A 15,560-nucleotide genomic window follows, 5' to 3' on the forward strand; every position below is an offset into this window, starting at 1 on the left:
TTTATAAAATCATTAGCAAGAATATGCTCATTGCAGCTCTGGGAGCTGATTATGGGAAGTCACAATCTTTAAAGGGAACCAGGATCATTATTCCTGGCCAGGACTTGGATTCTGGTGGGAATAGTGGTGGTTGCTGCATGTCGTCATGATTTTTTATCGAGGAGGTCTTTTTATTTATCCGAAATCATAATATAACTGGGAATGATTTATGTTTTATGTAGAATAGGAAATTGTTGTTGATGATGAAGTTGATTTAGATAGTTTGTTTAGCTATTTGTGTATACAGTTCATTAAGTTGTTCACTGGGCATCAGGGGCGGAGCTACAACCCTGTCTATGGAATCTGACATGTATTTGTGTTTAAAAATTCACTTAATATGTATAAACAATTTATCCAGAATCTACTATGCTTGCTTTCTAGAATTCAACACTCATAAACTCAAAATTTTAGCTTCGCTAAAGTTAGAAACACACTAGTATGGTGAACGGGAATGATAAAAAGAGACATTATCCGCCAGGGTCAAGGTCTAGGGAGCTCGAGCACATTGATGGTTGATAATAAAATTAGATGGGTGCGATTGTACACCCTGGAAGTAAACAACGTTGAAGGTAATTAGTTACTACGTTATATAATTCGAATACAGAAATTTATACAAGGTAAAAATATATGCAATTATGCCTAACCAACAGAAGAAAGGCAACAGAGTTTTCATTTCAAGANATGCATAACAACTAATTAGGCACTTGCCTTTTAAAAGATTTCTTATTAGCTAATGAAAAAATGATTCTTGAATAATTAAAGCCATGCCCTTCTGGAAATTGAAATTTAAGTCCTTAAAAGATTCTTTTGTTCATATTAGCTTTTCTCCTCCAATGAAATATTCCTTTTGTTTTTGACAAAAAGTCCTTATGGCTAGTTGATCTCAACTACCAATTCAGATATTGAATCAAAAGATTATACACTTTTTCATCAATACTGATGGAAAAAAAGAAGGTAAGAGAATTCTGAGTAGCACAAATTCGAGGTGTAGTTGTTAGAAAAATAATAGGAATTATGAATTGAAGAAGAAGATGGCTTTGAGGCGTGCAATCACTTTCTTTAAAGAGATATTGCCCATATACATATTGGGGTAAATACAAACAATTCTCTTCAATGATGCAACAAAGCCCTTGGATATACTTGCAGAATTTTCTTAGGCTACTTCTAGAGTCTTTATATTTATAGAACTTAAAAGAGAGTCATGTTCTTTCATGAACATATGACTTTTCATAACAGTCATGTATTTTCATGAACAACTGTGTCTGTTCAATATAAGACCTTTATATATTACAAAGTATCCAACAGTAGTCTCCCATTAGTATTCGCGCTTTAGACTTCTACCTTATAAAAGGCCATTTTTCTGTCTGTGTGATGAGTATGATGATGAGAAATCTGAAACTGCGAAACATGTACAAATAGAAGAAGAGAGATGGTGCTTAGTTCATGTGCTCATGCAAGTGTGTTTAGCATTTAAATGGCGAATTCTACATAGGACTTTTACGACTATGTAGTGATTATGTCAAACGGAATATCTCGTCTATTTTATGATGTATCTTGAAACTCGCCTCTTACTTTTGGAGACAATACACGTGATCAATTATATGCAACTCTTGCTGAATTTCAGTTTCAAGTATGCAAACATGTACTCTTCCAACCGGACATTTACCTTCTGTTAAGCTATGTTGCTCGGACTCTTGAGAAAAATGTTGCCAGTATCCTCCAAAATGCTCTACTTCTGATGGGTCTGCTTTTGAAGAGTTAAGAGCAACATAGCCAATTTGATAATTGTTGTAACTCAATGAATCATCTCTCATTTCTCTCTCAGGTATAGAGCAGTAACAAGTGCATATTATCGAGGTGCAGTTGGCGCGATGCTAGTCTATGACTTAACAAAACGCCAATCATTCGATCATATGGCTAGATGGCTGGAGGAACTAAGAGGTCATGTAGACAAGAACATAGTTATAATGCTCATCGCGAACAAATGTGATCTAGGAAGTCTACGAGCTGTACCAGTTGAAGATGCTCAAGAATTTGCAGAAAGGGAGAATCTTTTCTTTATGGAAACATCAGCTTTTCAATCCACAAACGTCAAGGGTGCATTCATGACAGCTTTAACAGAAATTTATAAAATCATTAGCAAGAATATGCTTATTGCAGCTCCGGGAGCTGATTATGGGAAGACACAATCTTTAAAGGGAACCAGGATAATTGCTCCTGGAGAGGACACAGATTCTGGTGGGAATAGTGGTGGCTGATGCATATCCTTTTAAGTACTCGATGCTTATTCAAAAGCTCGAACAGAAATTAGATTGGTTCAATTTTCCTTTCTCCACTGGCACCTCCTCTAACTGAGAATCTCTGATGCAGAGAATTTCCAAATTGACAAGTTTGCCAATAATGGATATGTCATCCAACCATAAATTACTCAGACATAGCGTCCTCGGATTTGACAACCTCTGAATGGATACTGGAAAAGGCGGAATGGTTTACTCGTTCCAACAAAAAAATACTCATGTGATGTGATCAATCTTTCAAAACAACGTAGAATAGAAGACGACATGAGAAAATAAATCTACATATTAGCGGTTAAATATAATGAAAGATGAACTTAGAATCACAGGCGAATCCAAATTTATAGTTTACAGAATTCTGCTGTGAGCCTGTGACCTCAAGTTTATATCACAATCAACTAATTTTTAGATATTACTAATACATATACAAGATCTATGGGCAATAGCTAGTAGGTTGACATGAACTAATAGGTTACAAGAATGTAGATCCGCCTCTGCTTGTTAATTACCTCCATCATGAGCATAGGTATCAGGTGATGTTCAAGGTTTTACTTGCATTGTGTGAAGAATGTAGATCCGCCTCTGCTTGTTAATTAACTTCTGGCATGACTAGATTCAGCTTCGTCGCCATCACTAGCTTTTTTTTTCTGCAGGAAACAGAGAATGCAAAGGAAGAGAGAGAGATGACTAGCTTATTAAGTAAAAGAAAGTTGATGAACTTAAATAAGTATCTAAAACGGAAAGAGAGCAGTAGAGCCTAATTAGAATATGTAGCAATCAGTTATATAACTAGCGGAATAAGACATACCTTGTTATTGAACCTCTGTTGTATCCATTTATTCAGATCATCTACTTTCACCTTTTCATAATTGAAGTTCACCCATTCTAGACTCGGTGTACTCACAAATATTCCCTGTTGGACAAACGTCTTCATTTCAGGGCATCCACGAATAGACACAACTCTGAGTAATGGAAATTCAAGAGCATGCCTTGTCAGAAAGAAATGCCCCAGCTTAGGCAGGTCCCAAAGCTTCAACTCTTGCAATCGGGGAAATAAGGTCATGATTCCTTCTCCTTTTGTGATCACTTCTTCCATTGATTCACAATTTTGTATTCTTAGTTCTCGGAGATTCAAAAGACCTCTGGCCACTGATGGTGACATCAAGTTTCTCAATTTTCCACAATGCAATACTTGCAATGTTTGAAGTTTGGTGAAGTAGTCAGTTGGAAGTTGGTGAGAGCATAAAGCACTTATGCTGTTAGGCCCATAAATATCTAACACTTCCAGGTTGGGACAAGAAACCTGCGAGCTTTGAAGTATCAAACATTGTTGCTGATAGAGTTGGAGCAATTAGAACAAAACTAGGTTACACACATTTATTTATACTAGTCCTTGGAATGTGCGTTGCACACTTGCACGTTTGTCCCCTAATTGACATTAGAAAAGTTAATTAATTTATACAAGTAAATATATCATAGTGGAGTGTACATATATTCATCGCTAAGTTCAAAGCTAAGTCTAAGTTTCTTGAACTATATATTAAAGGATTTGTATATAAAAAATTGAATATGAATTCTAATACAATAAAATTCAATGTAACATTTGCACTAATTTTTACTATACATTATTTTTTATTTTATTTTTACTTGTGCACTAATTTTTGTATCTCTCTATAATAGTTAAGTACATGGATTTTATAAACATTTGAGATTACATATAAAAATGAAAAAGTACAAACATGTTTTAAAAAGATAAATGATTATCAACCAACTAAAAATACATAACTATAAATCTTTATCAAAGACTTACTCTTTTACGGGTCTAGTTGTGAAAATATTATGTGGGATTTAACATGCTTACCCTCAAAACAATTAATTATAAATATAAATTAGGATTACCTTGATTATAAGGATAGAAGAAATGAAGAATATAAAAATATAGTAATCAATTACGAAATTATATTTAAAAACTCAAAAAGATGGAGATATGAAAAATAAAAATTCACTTACAACTTCATATTGGAGGATATTCATCTTGTAACTATGATAATTTACATATTTCTCAACAAAAAGAAGATGAATATGCATGAAATTTTAAAGAATACAAATAAATGAATCAGTAAGAATTCTTACAATTACAAATTAGTAATGAAAATTTTACAAATGATGTAGACTAACCTAATGTAGAATGAAAGATGAGCACAAATTTGGATGAAAGAAGGAAATATAAATAATGTTGTGTGAGTGTCTTTGATAGACTCTTCATTACCCCACTTATCTTACAAATTAAAATTGAAGGTTATTAGACTCTTCATTACCCACATTTAAGATCTTGCATTAAGTCGAGGTACATGAATATATGATTGCATTAAGATCTTGGTTGATGCATGAATTTAAATATAACTATTACTTAATATTTAATTAAATAAATAGATATTAATATTAAATTCATTTTAGGGGTAAGATAAGGGCAAAATGGTAATCCAACTATGAGGTTAAGAGTTTCAGACTAAAAACTGAAATAAGAATATGAAACTCAAATAATGATAAGATAATAGATTTATAAGGGAGATATTTAAAACTTAAATTAACTGCTGAATAAATGAATTCGCAAAAAATCACATCAAATATAGCCTTATATGGATTTTTTAAATAACAAATTATAAAAATTAATTTAAAATTATTTTTTCACTTGTTAGACAAAAAGGATATATCTGAGCAATAGACTTTGTTTAAGTAAATATCTTTAATGCTCAAGTAAAAGATAACATTTTGATGATAAGAAGCTAACCTTTTCATGGAAAAGAGGATTTGAGTCTGTGATGGAGTTGTTTGCCGTAGGACACAAATTTTGCAACTGATGTAACCCAGTGAAGATCATTCTTTTTAACCGAGGGAACTCAATGCCCTCAACAGTGTCACTGCAAAAGTGAGTCAGGCAATCCAGAAATTGAAGCTCCAACTCATATAAATTGGGGAACTTGATTACTTCATGTGTACTCTTCAATAAATGTGTCACTAAATCACATTCAGAGAGGCAGAGACATATCACATTCTGAAATTCATTCAGCTGCAGCGCAGTCAACACATTATTAGAGCCCTTTCCGGTTGACCGCACGACCTCACTCTGCTTCAGCAGGTGGCAGATCCAATCACCCAATGGGGCAGTCTCCGTGACCTCTAACGCAATACTCTTGTCGTAATCATCAGTGTAAATTGCATTCACTTTAAGTGTGTACCGTTTCAACTTGGAGGGAAGGCCAAGGTTACTGTAGATCACATTACTCCAATCTTTTACTCCCACCATATGTAGTTCCTCCAATTGAGCTAGTAATTTTGATAACACCCCTGCTGAAATCCTTTTAAGTGCTCTATACTCATTCCAAAACTCTAACCTAATTAGCTTGGTCAATTTTGCTATCTTCTTTGGTAGCTCATCTAACTCACAATCTCTTATGCTGAGAATTTTTAATTCAACAAGATCCCCAATAAAGAATATGTCACCCAACCTTAAATTACTCAGACACAGCGTCCTCAGACTTGACAACCTCCTAATGGATACTGGAAAACGCAGAATGGAGTCCTCAAATCTGTGTCCCCTCAGGCTCAAGACATTGAGGCTACTCATTTCATAAAAAAACTTGTCCTGTAGTTTGAATGGATCTTCAAAACGGAGTTTCAACATTAAAAGCTTCAGTTTTTTGCAAATTATTCGTCTAGGATGCTTATCAAATTTATTTGCAACAATTGACATGTGACTGAAATGCTCATAAGAAGTTCTACTTGGGAACTGTTCCGAGTTAACATCGTGACTTACCATAAAGTTATGCTCTCCCTCAGACGCAATACTTATAGCCACATCACGGACCACATCATGCATTTTCACATGATTTTTGTCTGAACCTTGGGATAACAAGAAACAATCTGTCAATATTTTTAACAGAAAACACACCCTTTTTCTTGCATCTTCTAAATTTTCGATTCCCGAAAAGATGCGAAGCCCCATTCCATAATTAAGCAATTCTTCAATCCAAATATCACTATCTTCCTGGAACAAAGAACAAAGCAAAAACAGATACTTGACTTCATCACTTCCCAAGTAATTATAGCTTAGCCTCAGAGGTTCATACACCTTTTCGTGCACTCCAGGGATATTTCTTGTTTCTGCACGACGTAATTGTTTAAGGGCATCCTCCCATGAAGGCTTGTCTTTACCCTTTAGTGCTGCAGCAACTGTAATAATTGCAAGTGGCAACCCCTTGCATTCTTCGACTACCTCTTTTGCTATGACAATCAGAGAAGGATCGGTGCCAAAATCACCAACTTTCTGACTGAAAAGGAACCATGCTTCCTCTTCAGATAAGGTTCTGACTTCCATGATCCTCTGAGCTTCCATGTCTGCACAAACATTTCGGAATCGCGTCGTCAATATCACTTTGCACCGATGGCTACCGCTGGGAATTCCATGTGTGTCTAGATCATGAATAGACTCCCAAACATCATCCAAGATTATAAGGTTGCGGCTGTTCTGATCCATTAACCTTGTACGCAGCCGATCTCCACGACTCCACAAATTATCCCCTTGTAATTTCAGCTTGAGTTCTTCTGCGATATCACCCTGAAGTTTTTTCCAGTCTGGTTGTTGACTGACAGTTACCATGACAACATCTTTGAAGAACCCTTGTTGTTTCGCCTTTTGTCTGATTTTCTCAGTGAGTGTTGTTTTGCCAACACCACCCAGACCACATATCCCAATCACAGTAACCTCTTCATCTCTCAAAGCTGCCATGACCTCTTCCTCTTGCGATTTTCTGGAGGCCAACACCTCACCAGTGTTATTATATATAGTTTCAACTTCAGCAGGTAATACAGGATAATCTTTGGCTTCAGTTTGAAGACCAATCACATCCATTACAATTTCCTTAGATCTCTTGCTCAGCAAGTAACGTGACTTCAAGTTTGAACACCAACCATAGAAACCTCTTTCAGCCTCATCTCTACGTCGCAACATAGTATCCACCTCAGCAATAGTGGCATCAGCACGAGTTGACCAGCCCTGGATGTTGGGAGAACTGACTTGTAAGTTTCTCCCAGCAGCCATCACTCCTCGCTGCACTCCACTTTTGATATTCTGCAGCCTCACAAATTCATTATCCAAAGATATGATGTTGCTCTCATAAGTAAACAAATACCAAATTTCATTGATCAAATAATCTTTAACTTTGTTCGCAACTTCAGATAAGCAATTCATAGCTTTAGTAAGTAGCAGTGTTGGAAAATTTGGGATGGAATGAAAGCTGAAAGAGAAAAGAAATGTAAGGAAAATTGAAAACTGATAAACAACTTACAACATGTATATATGCCTTTCACACTAATAATTGTAGTATTCCATTATAACTCTCACCCACCCCCTCCCACAAACTTTTTTTCACAACACATGAAAACACAAATACATCTTTTAATTTGGCTTTAACAAACATTTATGCCCTCCAACCACGTAAGACAAATGTGTTTATTTATTTAATTTTATACAAGTTTAAATATCTACTTGTACACACCCAAAAATTGCAAAAACATATATGTCAGCTAAAGCCTGAAACCAATTAATTGAAGGACATGCTTATGTATTCAAAGTTACTAGTAAAATGGGAGGCCTTATTACTAAAAGTTGTGGTAGAATGGTAATTACTACTTCTTTAACCAATAATATTTCGTGTTTCATTAACATGCCATTAGTAGGAAATATTTTACCCCAAAGTGGAATGTGTGAATTCAAATATCGAATATCAAGCCTGAAACCCAAAAAATATTTACATATCTTTGAGGTACTACTATTAATTAGTTTAAAAAAAAATGACCTATTTCTTTTTTTGGAAACACTTTAATTTCAGTTTTCCACGTGGCATGTTTAAGGCCACAAGATTAAAGGGAAATTTTGTACATTTGATATAACTTTAATTTAGGGCCACAAGATTCAAAAGTCTTCTTTATTTCCTTAAACTCCGTGTCAAGTCAAACTAGGTCATTTTTTTTAAACAAAGAAAGTAATTTAATATTATATACAAAAAATAAGTAATTTTTTGGAAACATTTTCAATAGATTTTTTAGTTACAAGGAAGCAAATATAGAATGAAAATAGGTTGAGAGTAAATGAATAGAAGAGAGAAAGTTGAAAGTTGATAATTGCACGGCTTTGAGTTAGGTACTACTATTAATTCTACCTCACATGGACTAAACAATTTACACATAATAGTACTATTCCATAATAACTCTTACCCACCCCAAATATTTTTTTTTGATGAAAAAATAAAGGTATAATATATAAATATATCATTTTATTTGATTTCAGTAAACTTTTATGTCATTCAATTTTGGATGTGCATAAACAAATATTTAAATTTGTAGTTTCTACATAAAATTAGTTATTTTTTTTCTGATACATTTTTTTTAAAAATTGGTATAATATTATATACGAATGATATTGTTATAAGAAGACTAAATAAAATATTTGGTTGGATGTTGATTATTTAAGTAAAAGATTAGGGATTAATTTCCACTTACTATACTTTTTTTTCTTATTTTTTATTTTAGTGGTGTACTCGTGTTTTAAAATGAAACATCTAGGAACAGGTCTGTCATCAATTGTTGACTTGATTTTTTTTAAAATAGATGATAAAAATAAAAGTTGTAGTAAATCGATATTACTTTTTTTTCTTTAATAAAATGTCTCGAGTTCAAGTAAATTACCTTTGATAGGAAGTGTTTTACCCCTAAAGTGGGACACACAATTTAAATATCGAACATCATGTGTGAAAAAAAATAAAAATATGATGGAGCTTATAAACTGGTTGATGTATCAATCTCTAAGTTGTTGCAACAATCTTTGAACAAAATTATAACCATGTGAATTAACAACAGTTAGTTATTAAATTATAATTTTTTAGCTAACAACGTATAGTTCTTTTTAAAGTAAGACAATTTTAACAATTAAGTTGGCAACTATGTAAGACAAATCTCTAAAGATGAATACGTAATATATACAACCACAAACTTATATAATATATGTTTTTAAAAATATATTATCGGTGTATTTTACTAGCAAGTATAAATCAATGCTACTAGATTTAGTTACAAGTTATTTTAAGGTGCGAAAGTTTTTTTTTACATTGTCAATGTAGAAAAGTTTATGGTTATTGAAGTGAGTTGATAATACTGAAGTATTAGGTTTAAATTTCTTTGAACAAAAGAAATTAATTATGTGATTTCTTTTCATATATTCAAACATTCCATCAACATAATTATTGTACTACTCTCCATTTATTACTCTCAACCATACCCACAACTGTTTTTCAGAACAAATGAAAGAAGAAGATGAAGATACTAGTAGAAGGGGCCAGTAGGCCTTATCACCAAAGGTAGTAGTTGAATGTTAAGTTCTCATTCTTTAACCAGATGTCTCGTGTTCGAGTAAGTTGTCTTTGGCAAAGAAGGGGAGATCCTATCATCAAAATTTTTGATGAAATGATAAGTAGAAGTTCTCACTTTCTTTAATCAGATGTTTAGAGTTCAAGTAAGTTCCCTTTAGTAGGAAGTGTTTTACGCGCCCCAAATTGGAATGCGCAAATTCAAATACATATTCTGGTGCACACATACATATATTGCTACCAGCAATTAAAGGAATTAATAAAAACTTTAAACCTAATGTTATCAAGTTTCTGCTATTAAACAGAGAAAACTGTAGAGCACTTGATGTTCACAACAACCTAAACAAAGTTTATGTCCTTGTTTTGATCAACAACTATGATGTTTTATGGTGATTTAGTATCTACTATTGGCACTAGTGTTTATGCATCTTCTGCATATTAATCAAACACACAAAAGCCAACAAATTCCAGAATAAGAGAACTCGTAAACTGAAGGAAATGATAGAATCTCACACGTCTGTGCGTCATTTCAAATAAGAATTTAACTTGTATATACCGACAGTGTAAACAACTCCTACATTATTAGTGTCTTTTATTGTCAAGTACAAATCAATGCTATTGATATAGTAATGTGGATGCTTAACACTCTCCGCACGCCAAAAGTTTGGCATCTCAAGCATTGGTAACACAACATCGTATCCCTATTATGTTTTTATCTCAATATTAAAGAGCTTCCGGACTCAATATTGAGCCAAAATACAATATAACATTCGCATCACAAGCAATAAGATAACTTTTATAGGCTTTCTTCTGATGGTATATCTATGCTTTGATTAAATATGGATGAACAAGCATCTACAAAAAAGTGTTCATTAAAATCTTTCAGAACGACAAAGAATGCAAGACGTCATGAGAAAATAAAGCTACATATTAGCTATTAAATAGGGAGAATGCATAAGTACCCCCAGCCTATGCCCAAAATCCCTGAGACACACCTAACCTTTACTAAGGTCCTATTACCCCCCCAAAATTATTTTATATATAATTTTCTACCCCTTTTTGGCCTACGTGGCACTATCTGGGGGACACTTATGCATTTTCCCGTATTAAATAAAATGAAAGAAGAATTTAGAACCACTTGTGGATTCAAAAAATTTACTGTTTATAGAATCCTACAGTGGCCTTAAGTCTATATATAATTATCATAAGTGTGTTCACAATCAACTATTTTCTAGAAATTACTAATACATATACAAAGTCTCTTGGAAAAAATTGTTATTACCTCCATCACGAGCATCTTACTCTAATGGGGCACTAGTGCTTGACTAATAAGATATCAAAGGGGCCTGACGACATGTAATACGCTGCTACTCTCGGCTCCCGCCCCTTCTTTCAAAAATCAACAAACCACGCTGTAGGTTTCAGGTCAGAGGCGTATCTAGAGGGGTTCCGTGGGTTCACATGAACCCATGCTCCCCTCTCTAGATTATATATAGTAGTATTATATTTTTTTTTAAATATTTAAATATAGAGGTGTGAACCCACATTAAAAGTAACATATAATAATACGATGAAGATTGGGTGCACCTCTTTAAGCAAATATAGAAATTTAAATCTTATATCTATTTTATTTTTGTTATTAACACCCCTCCAAGTGGTTATCGGTAGCACTTTTGGCGTTTCAATCAATTTTTCTTTTATTTTTTTGCTTTTATCTTTCAAAATTTTCAAATATGTAACATTGAAAATTCCTAAATAAAATTAGCTTGGTATAATTTTTATATTATTAAATCAAATGTGTTTATTAAAATTTAAAACTAGTAGTTTTATATATGTTGGACCTATAATTTTTAAAGTTTAACGGTTAGTGTTAAGAACGTAAAGGTTAAACCGATCAAATTTATATCTTAGATGTATCTTTTCGTAATAATGCACCCATCCTTATGAAATCCTGAATGCGCCTCTGTTTCAGGTGATGTTCGATCTAACTTAGACATTACTAGCTTCTGTCATCACTAGGTTCCAAAATCATGTTCACTCTTTCGAGTCATCGGCAGCTTCAGATTGGTCACCAACAGGAGCTTCAGATTGGTCACCATCTGTAGTGCCTTGACTAGCTTTTTGTTTGTCGGAACAGAGAATAGTGATGCTTCAGATTTCTAACTGAAAATATTGTACAAGGAACTTGAAAAACATAAATAAGTATGTGAATATTACTATTACTATTAAGGTAAAACGGAAAGAGAGCACTAGAGTTAATTAGTTATACAAGACAAACGTAAGAAGTGAACCTCTATCGTGTCCATTATTCAAATCATCTTCTTTCACCTCATCATCATTGTTCACACTTTCAAGACTCGGTGTACTCACATATATTCCATGTTGGACAAACGCCTTCATTTCCAGGCAGTCATCAAGTTGCACTTCCTTCAGAAATGAAAATTTAAGAGCATGCTCCATCAGAAAGTGTAGTATTTCAGTGTTTTGATGATTCTTAAAAGCGCTGGGACCTGGTCCAAAGTAGAATAACTTTCCTCTAAGCTTAAATGGTGAACAACTGTAAAACTGTCTTTTTCAGTGGTTGGTGAGCATAGTAAACGAGGAAAGTGTACTTCTCCAATGAGAAAGTGTACTCCTCCAATGAGAACGCACGAGGTTGTTTGTTCAACGGATAATATATCCTTGGTTGATTGATATATTCAACAAACAACAACGAAGAGATTTATTCATTCAAAAAGGTGAAATTTGTCTTCAACAAACTCAATCTTTCAAACATACACCTCAAGGGACCTGATAGAGCTATCAAGTGCATTGTTGAAGTGTTGTTAAGAAAATGCCTGTAATCTGTTGAAATTGTAACATTCGTTTCTAATCTTTAAAGAAACACATTGAGTCTTTTTGTGAAGAAAACACATAACACAATTAGAGTTAATTGTGTGTCCCGTGATTGGAGTCTAAACTAATTAGAGTTAGTTAACATAGTGGGCAATAGAGGCATTGCTTTGGCTCTTCTTGTAATAGAGTTATAACTTGTAGTGAGATTAAGAGGTTAATCTCATGTGGTGTAGTTCAAGTCTGTATTCACTCATTGCTTAATAATAGTGAAAACAGTTGAAAATCCTGTGTGACAGGTCATGGTTTTACTCCCCTGACTAGCACATCTCAACCTGGTACTATAGCACAGTGGACTAGCACATCTCAACAGAAAGAAATGCCCCAGCTTAGGCAGCTTGCAAAGCTTCAGCTTTTCCAACAGGGGAAATGCGATCATGATTCCTTCTCCTTTTCTGATCACTTCTTCCATTGATTGACAATCTATTATCCATAGTCTATTGAGATTCAGAGCACCTCTGGCCACTGATGGCCAAATCAAAATAGGTTAAGCAAATTGAAAAAAAAAAAAACTAAATGTCTAATCACTAATTGATGCGTTCTAGGAGTTAAAATGTTTAGTTTAGATCCTATGTGTTCTTTGTCACACCCCGAGCCTACACCCTGGGCGGGACCGGCACTCGGAGACCATTGCTGGTCCAAAGCGAACCCTTGGCCTGGCTTTCTTAACTTAGCGGAACTTAACTCAACAGCATAACTCAATGTAAAGAAAGGTTATAAACAACCAACTGATAAAAACTAGCCAAAAAGGCAACTCGAGTCTCAAAATAGAATAATTATGCATATACACAAAAGAGAGACTCAAACTAACTGACTGACTGTCTATGAAGCCTCTAAAATACTGAGATGGATGTTGGGACAGACCCCGCAACTTCCTAACAAAATAAAACTAAAAGAACAGAACAACCGAGTCCTCCGGAAAGCAAGGAGGCTCACCACTGACTCTGGAGTGCTCAACTGGATCAACGGTGTGCTAGATGCTGATCTTGGGTACCTGCGTCTGCATCATAAGACGATGCAGGCCAATTGGCATCAGTACATGTAATGTAATGTATGAGTATGCGAGCTGGACCGCTAAACAACAACTTAAGCTTGAAAGGGATACAAAAGAGAACTTACCTTGGCTCTGTTCAACTCATGAATAACTGAACTCAATATAAAGCAATAAGACACATGCAATATATATAAAGCTTTGCAAAACTAATTAAAGCATGACGTAAAAATCATATTTATAATATCATGAAAATACCATACTTTCTCTCAAAGTCTACTTGTGCAATGCATGAATGAAGTTCCATACCCCCATCCATACTAAGCAGAACTTATCGAGGAACCAAGCTCTTTCTACTGTGGGAGTTCTCTAACCGACAGCCACCACTACATGTATAAGTAGTGACACAACGTTTTACCTCACGTTGCCCAAGGACCATCGTATACCTTGCCATCGATATAGGACCTTACTTTAACTTTTGCTTAATGGATCCACTAGCTTAACTTTCGTGATCATCTAAAATGTATGATCCGAGAAATCCCATGTTTGGCTACATGGTTCTTATGGAGAGTTGAGTTAATATGAACTCGTGTCCCCAATTCGGTGCTCAAGACTACTCCCAAAAATACTTTAGCTCATAAGTGTTTTAAACACATCTTTCTTTAGTTGAGATAATTACTCAAAACTTAGCCCGAAGGCACTTGAAAACTCTTTTTAAAAAGAACAAATCAAAACCATATTTTTAATATGATCATTGATGACTCGGATATTCATACTGCTTAAACATTGATGGTATATCTAGAGACCATACTGTTTAAACATTGATGACATACTCTATTTGTCATACTAATCATATTTTAGAAACTCTTTTTCAAAAAACTCATCTTTTCTTTTAAAAGAGATAGTGCTCAAACTTCTCAAAACTCTTTTGGAAATCTCAGTTTCCTCTCAACTTAAATGTGAAAACACTTATAAACTTTTTTGGGAAATACTTAGTTCCCTAATTACTTTTGAGAAATGAACTCAACTCTTGACTCTTGACTTAACTCGAAACTCTTGACTTGACTGGAAACTCGATACTCTTTACTCGACTTGAAACTTGAGACTCTTTACTTAGCTTGAAACTCTATACTCTTTGCTTGACTTGAAACTCTATACTTAACTTGGAACTCTATACATAACTTGGAACTCTTAGACTTAACTTGGAACTCTTATACTTAACTTGGAACTTGAGCATTAGAATAAAGTTAAAACGTTCAATGAAGACTCTTGAAAAGCTTTAAAGACTTGCTTTGACTTGCTTAACTTCTAAGCTTGGCTCTAACTTCACTTGACTTCTAACTTCACTTGACTTTGATCTTAACTCACCTTGAATTGGATTATGGATTCAAGGGTAATGATCTCATGTTTACGACACTTCTCATTTTCTTACTCACTTGCTCGAGTCTTGAAACAAGTTACTAGAAATTGTAGCCGACTCCTCAAAAAGACTCAAAGGGATTTCCTTAGAATATTCGAAAGAATTCTCAAAACATAACTCTCAACTCTACCTTGAATTTGAATTATGAATTCAATATTATGATCATGTTAGGAATGACTTTTAGGTGTTTAGAAGTAGCTTAGAGTAGTTAGAATCGAAAGGGAGTGAATGCACACTTTAAATGAACTCAAATGGGGCAACCGACGACAACTGGATGGGGAAGGTGACCCTGGAGCCATGGGTGGCACAGGGAGCCAGCCCCTAAACTTCAGAGGTGAGTTTGGGGCGCTCTGGCAGGCGCGTCGCGCCAGGCCTCCAACCCAGAAATTTCAGCAAGATCATTTTCTCGTTTTCTCACCTAATTTCACCTAAAATCGAATGGTTTCTTCCCCAAATCACTTAGAATCATTAAAACCCTCAATATACCATAGATTCAACTC

At 34.4% G+C, this 15,560-nt stretch overlaps 1 protein-coding gene and 1 pseudogene across 1 annotated transcript; one reads left to right on the top strand and one right to left on the bottom strand.

The window, feature by feature from the left end:
* Positions 1-1,070: 1,070 nt before the first annotated feature.
* On the top strand, positions 1,071-2,312 carry LOC125867189 (ras-related protein RABA4d-like; annotated as a pseudogene).
* Positions 2,313-2,327: 15 nt separating this feature from the next.
* Positions 2,328-7,584, bottom strand: LOC125867190 (probable disease resistance protein At1g61300). The gene is made up of 4 exons (XM_049547618.1): positions 5,125-7,584; positions 3,142-3,636; positions 2,932-2,980; positions 2,328-2,509 (listed from the first exon to the last, which is right to left on the bottom strand). Exons 1-4 carry the CDS (start codon positions 7,582-7,584, stop codon positions 2,328-2,330), a joined length of 3,186 nt encoding a protein of 1,061 aa, XP_049403575.1.
* Between the last annotated feature and the right edge of the window lie 7,976 nt (positions 7,585-15,560).

This window comes from Solanum stenotomum, chromosome 6, assembly GCF_019186545.1.
Source record: "Solanum stenotomum isolate F172 chromosome 6, ASM1918654v1, whole genome shotgun sequence".
In the NCBI taxonomy this organism is placed as follows: Eukaryota; Viridiplantae; Streptophyta; class Magnoliopsida; order Solanales; family Solanaceae; genus Solanum; species Solanum stenotomum.

Excerpts from the sequence above, each read along its gene's own strand:
- LOC125867190 (XM_049547618.1), bottom strand. The coding sequence starts at position 7,584 with ATGAATTGCTTATCTGAAGTTGCGAACAAAGTTAAAGATTATTTGATC. Across the intron at positions 3,637-5,124 it reads ATCCTCTTTTCCATGAAAAG|GTTTCTTGTCCCAACCTGGA; the intron begins GTTAGCTTCTTA and ends CAAAGCTCGCAG. Across the intron at positions 2,981-3,141 it reads AACAGAGGTTCAATAACAAG|AAAAAAAAAGCTAGTGATGG; the intron begins GTATGTCTTATT and ends TGTTTCCTGCAG.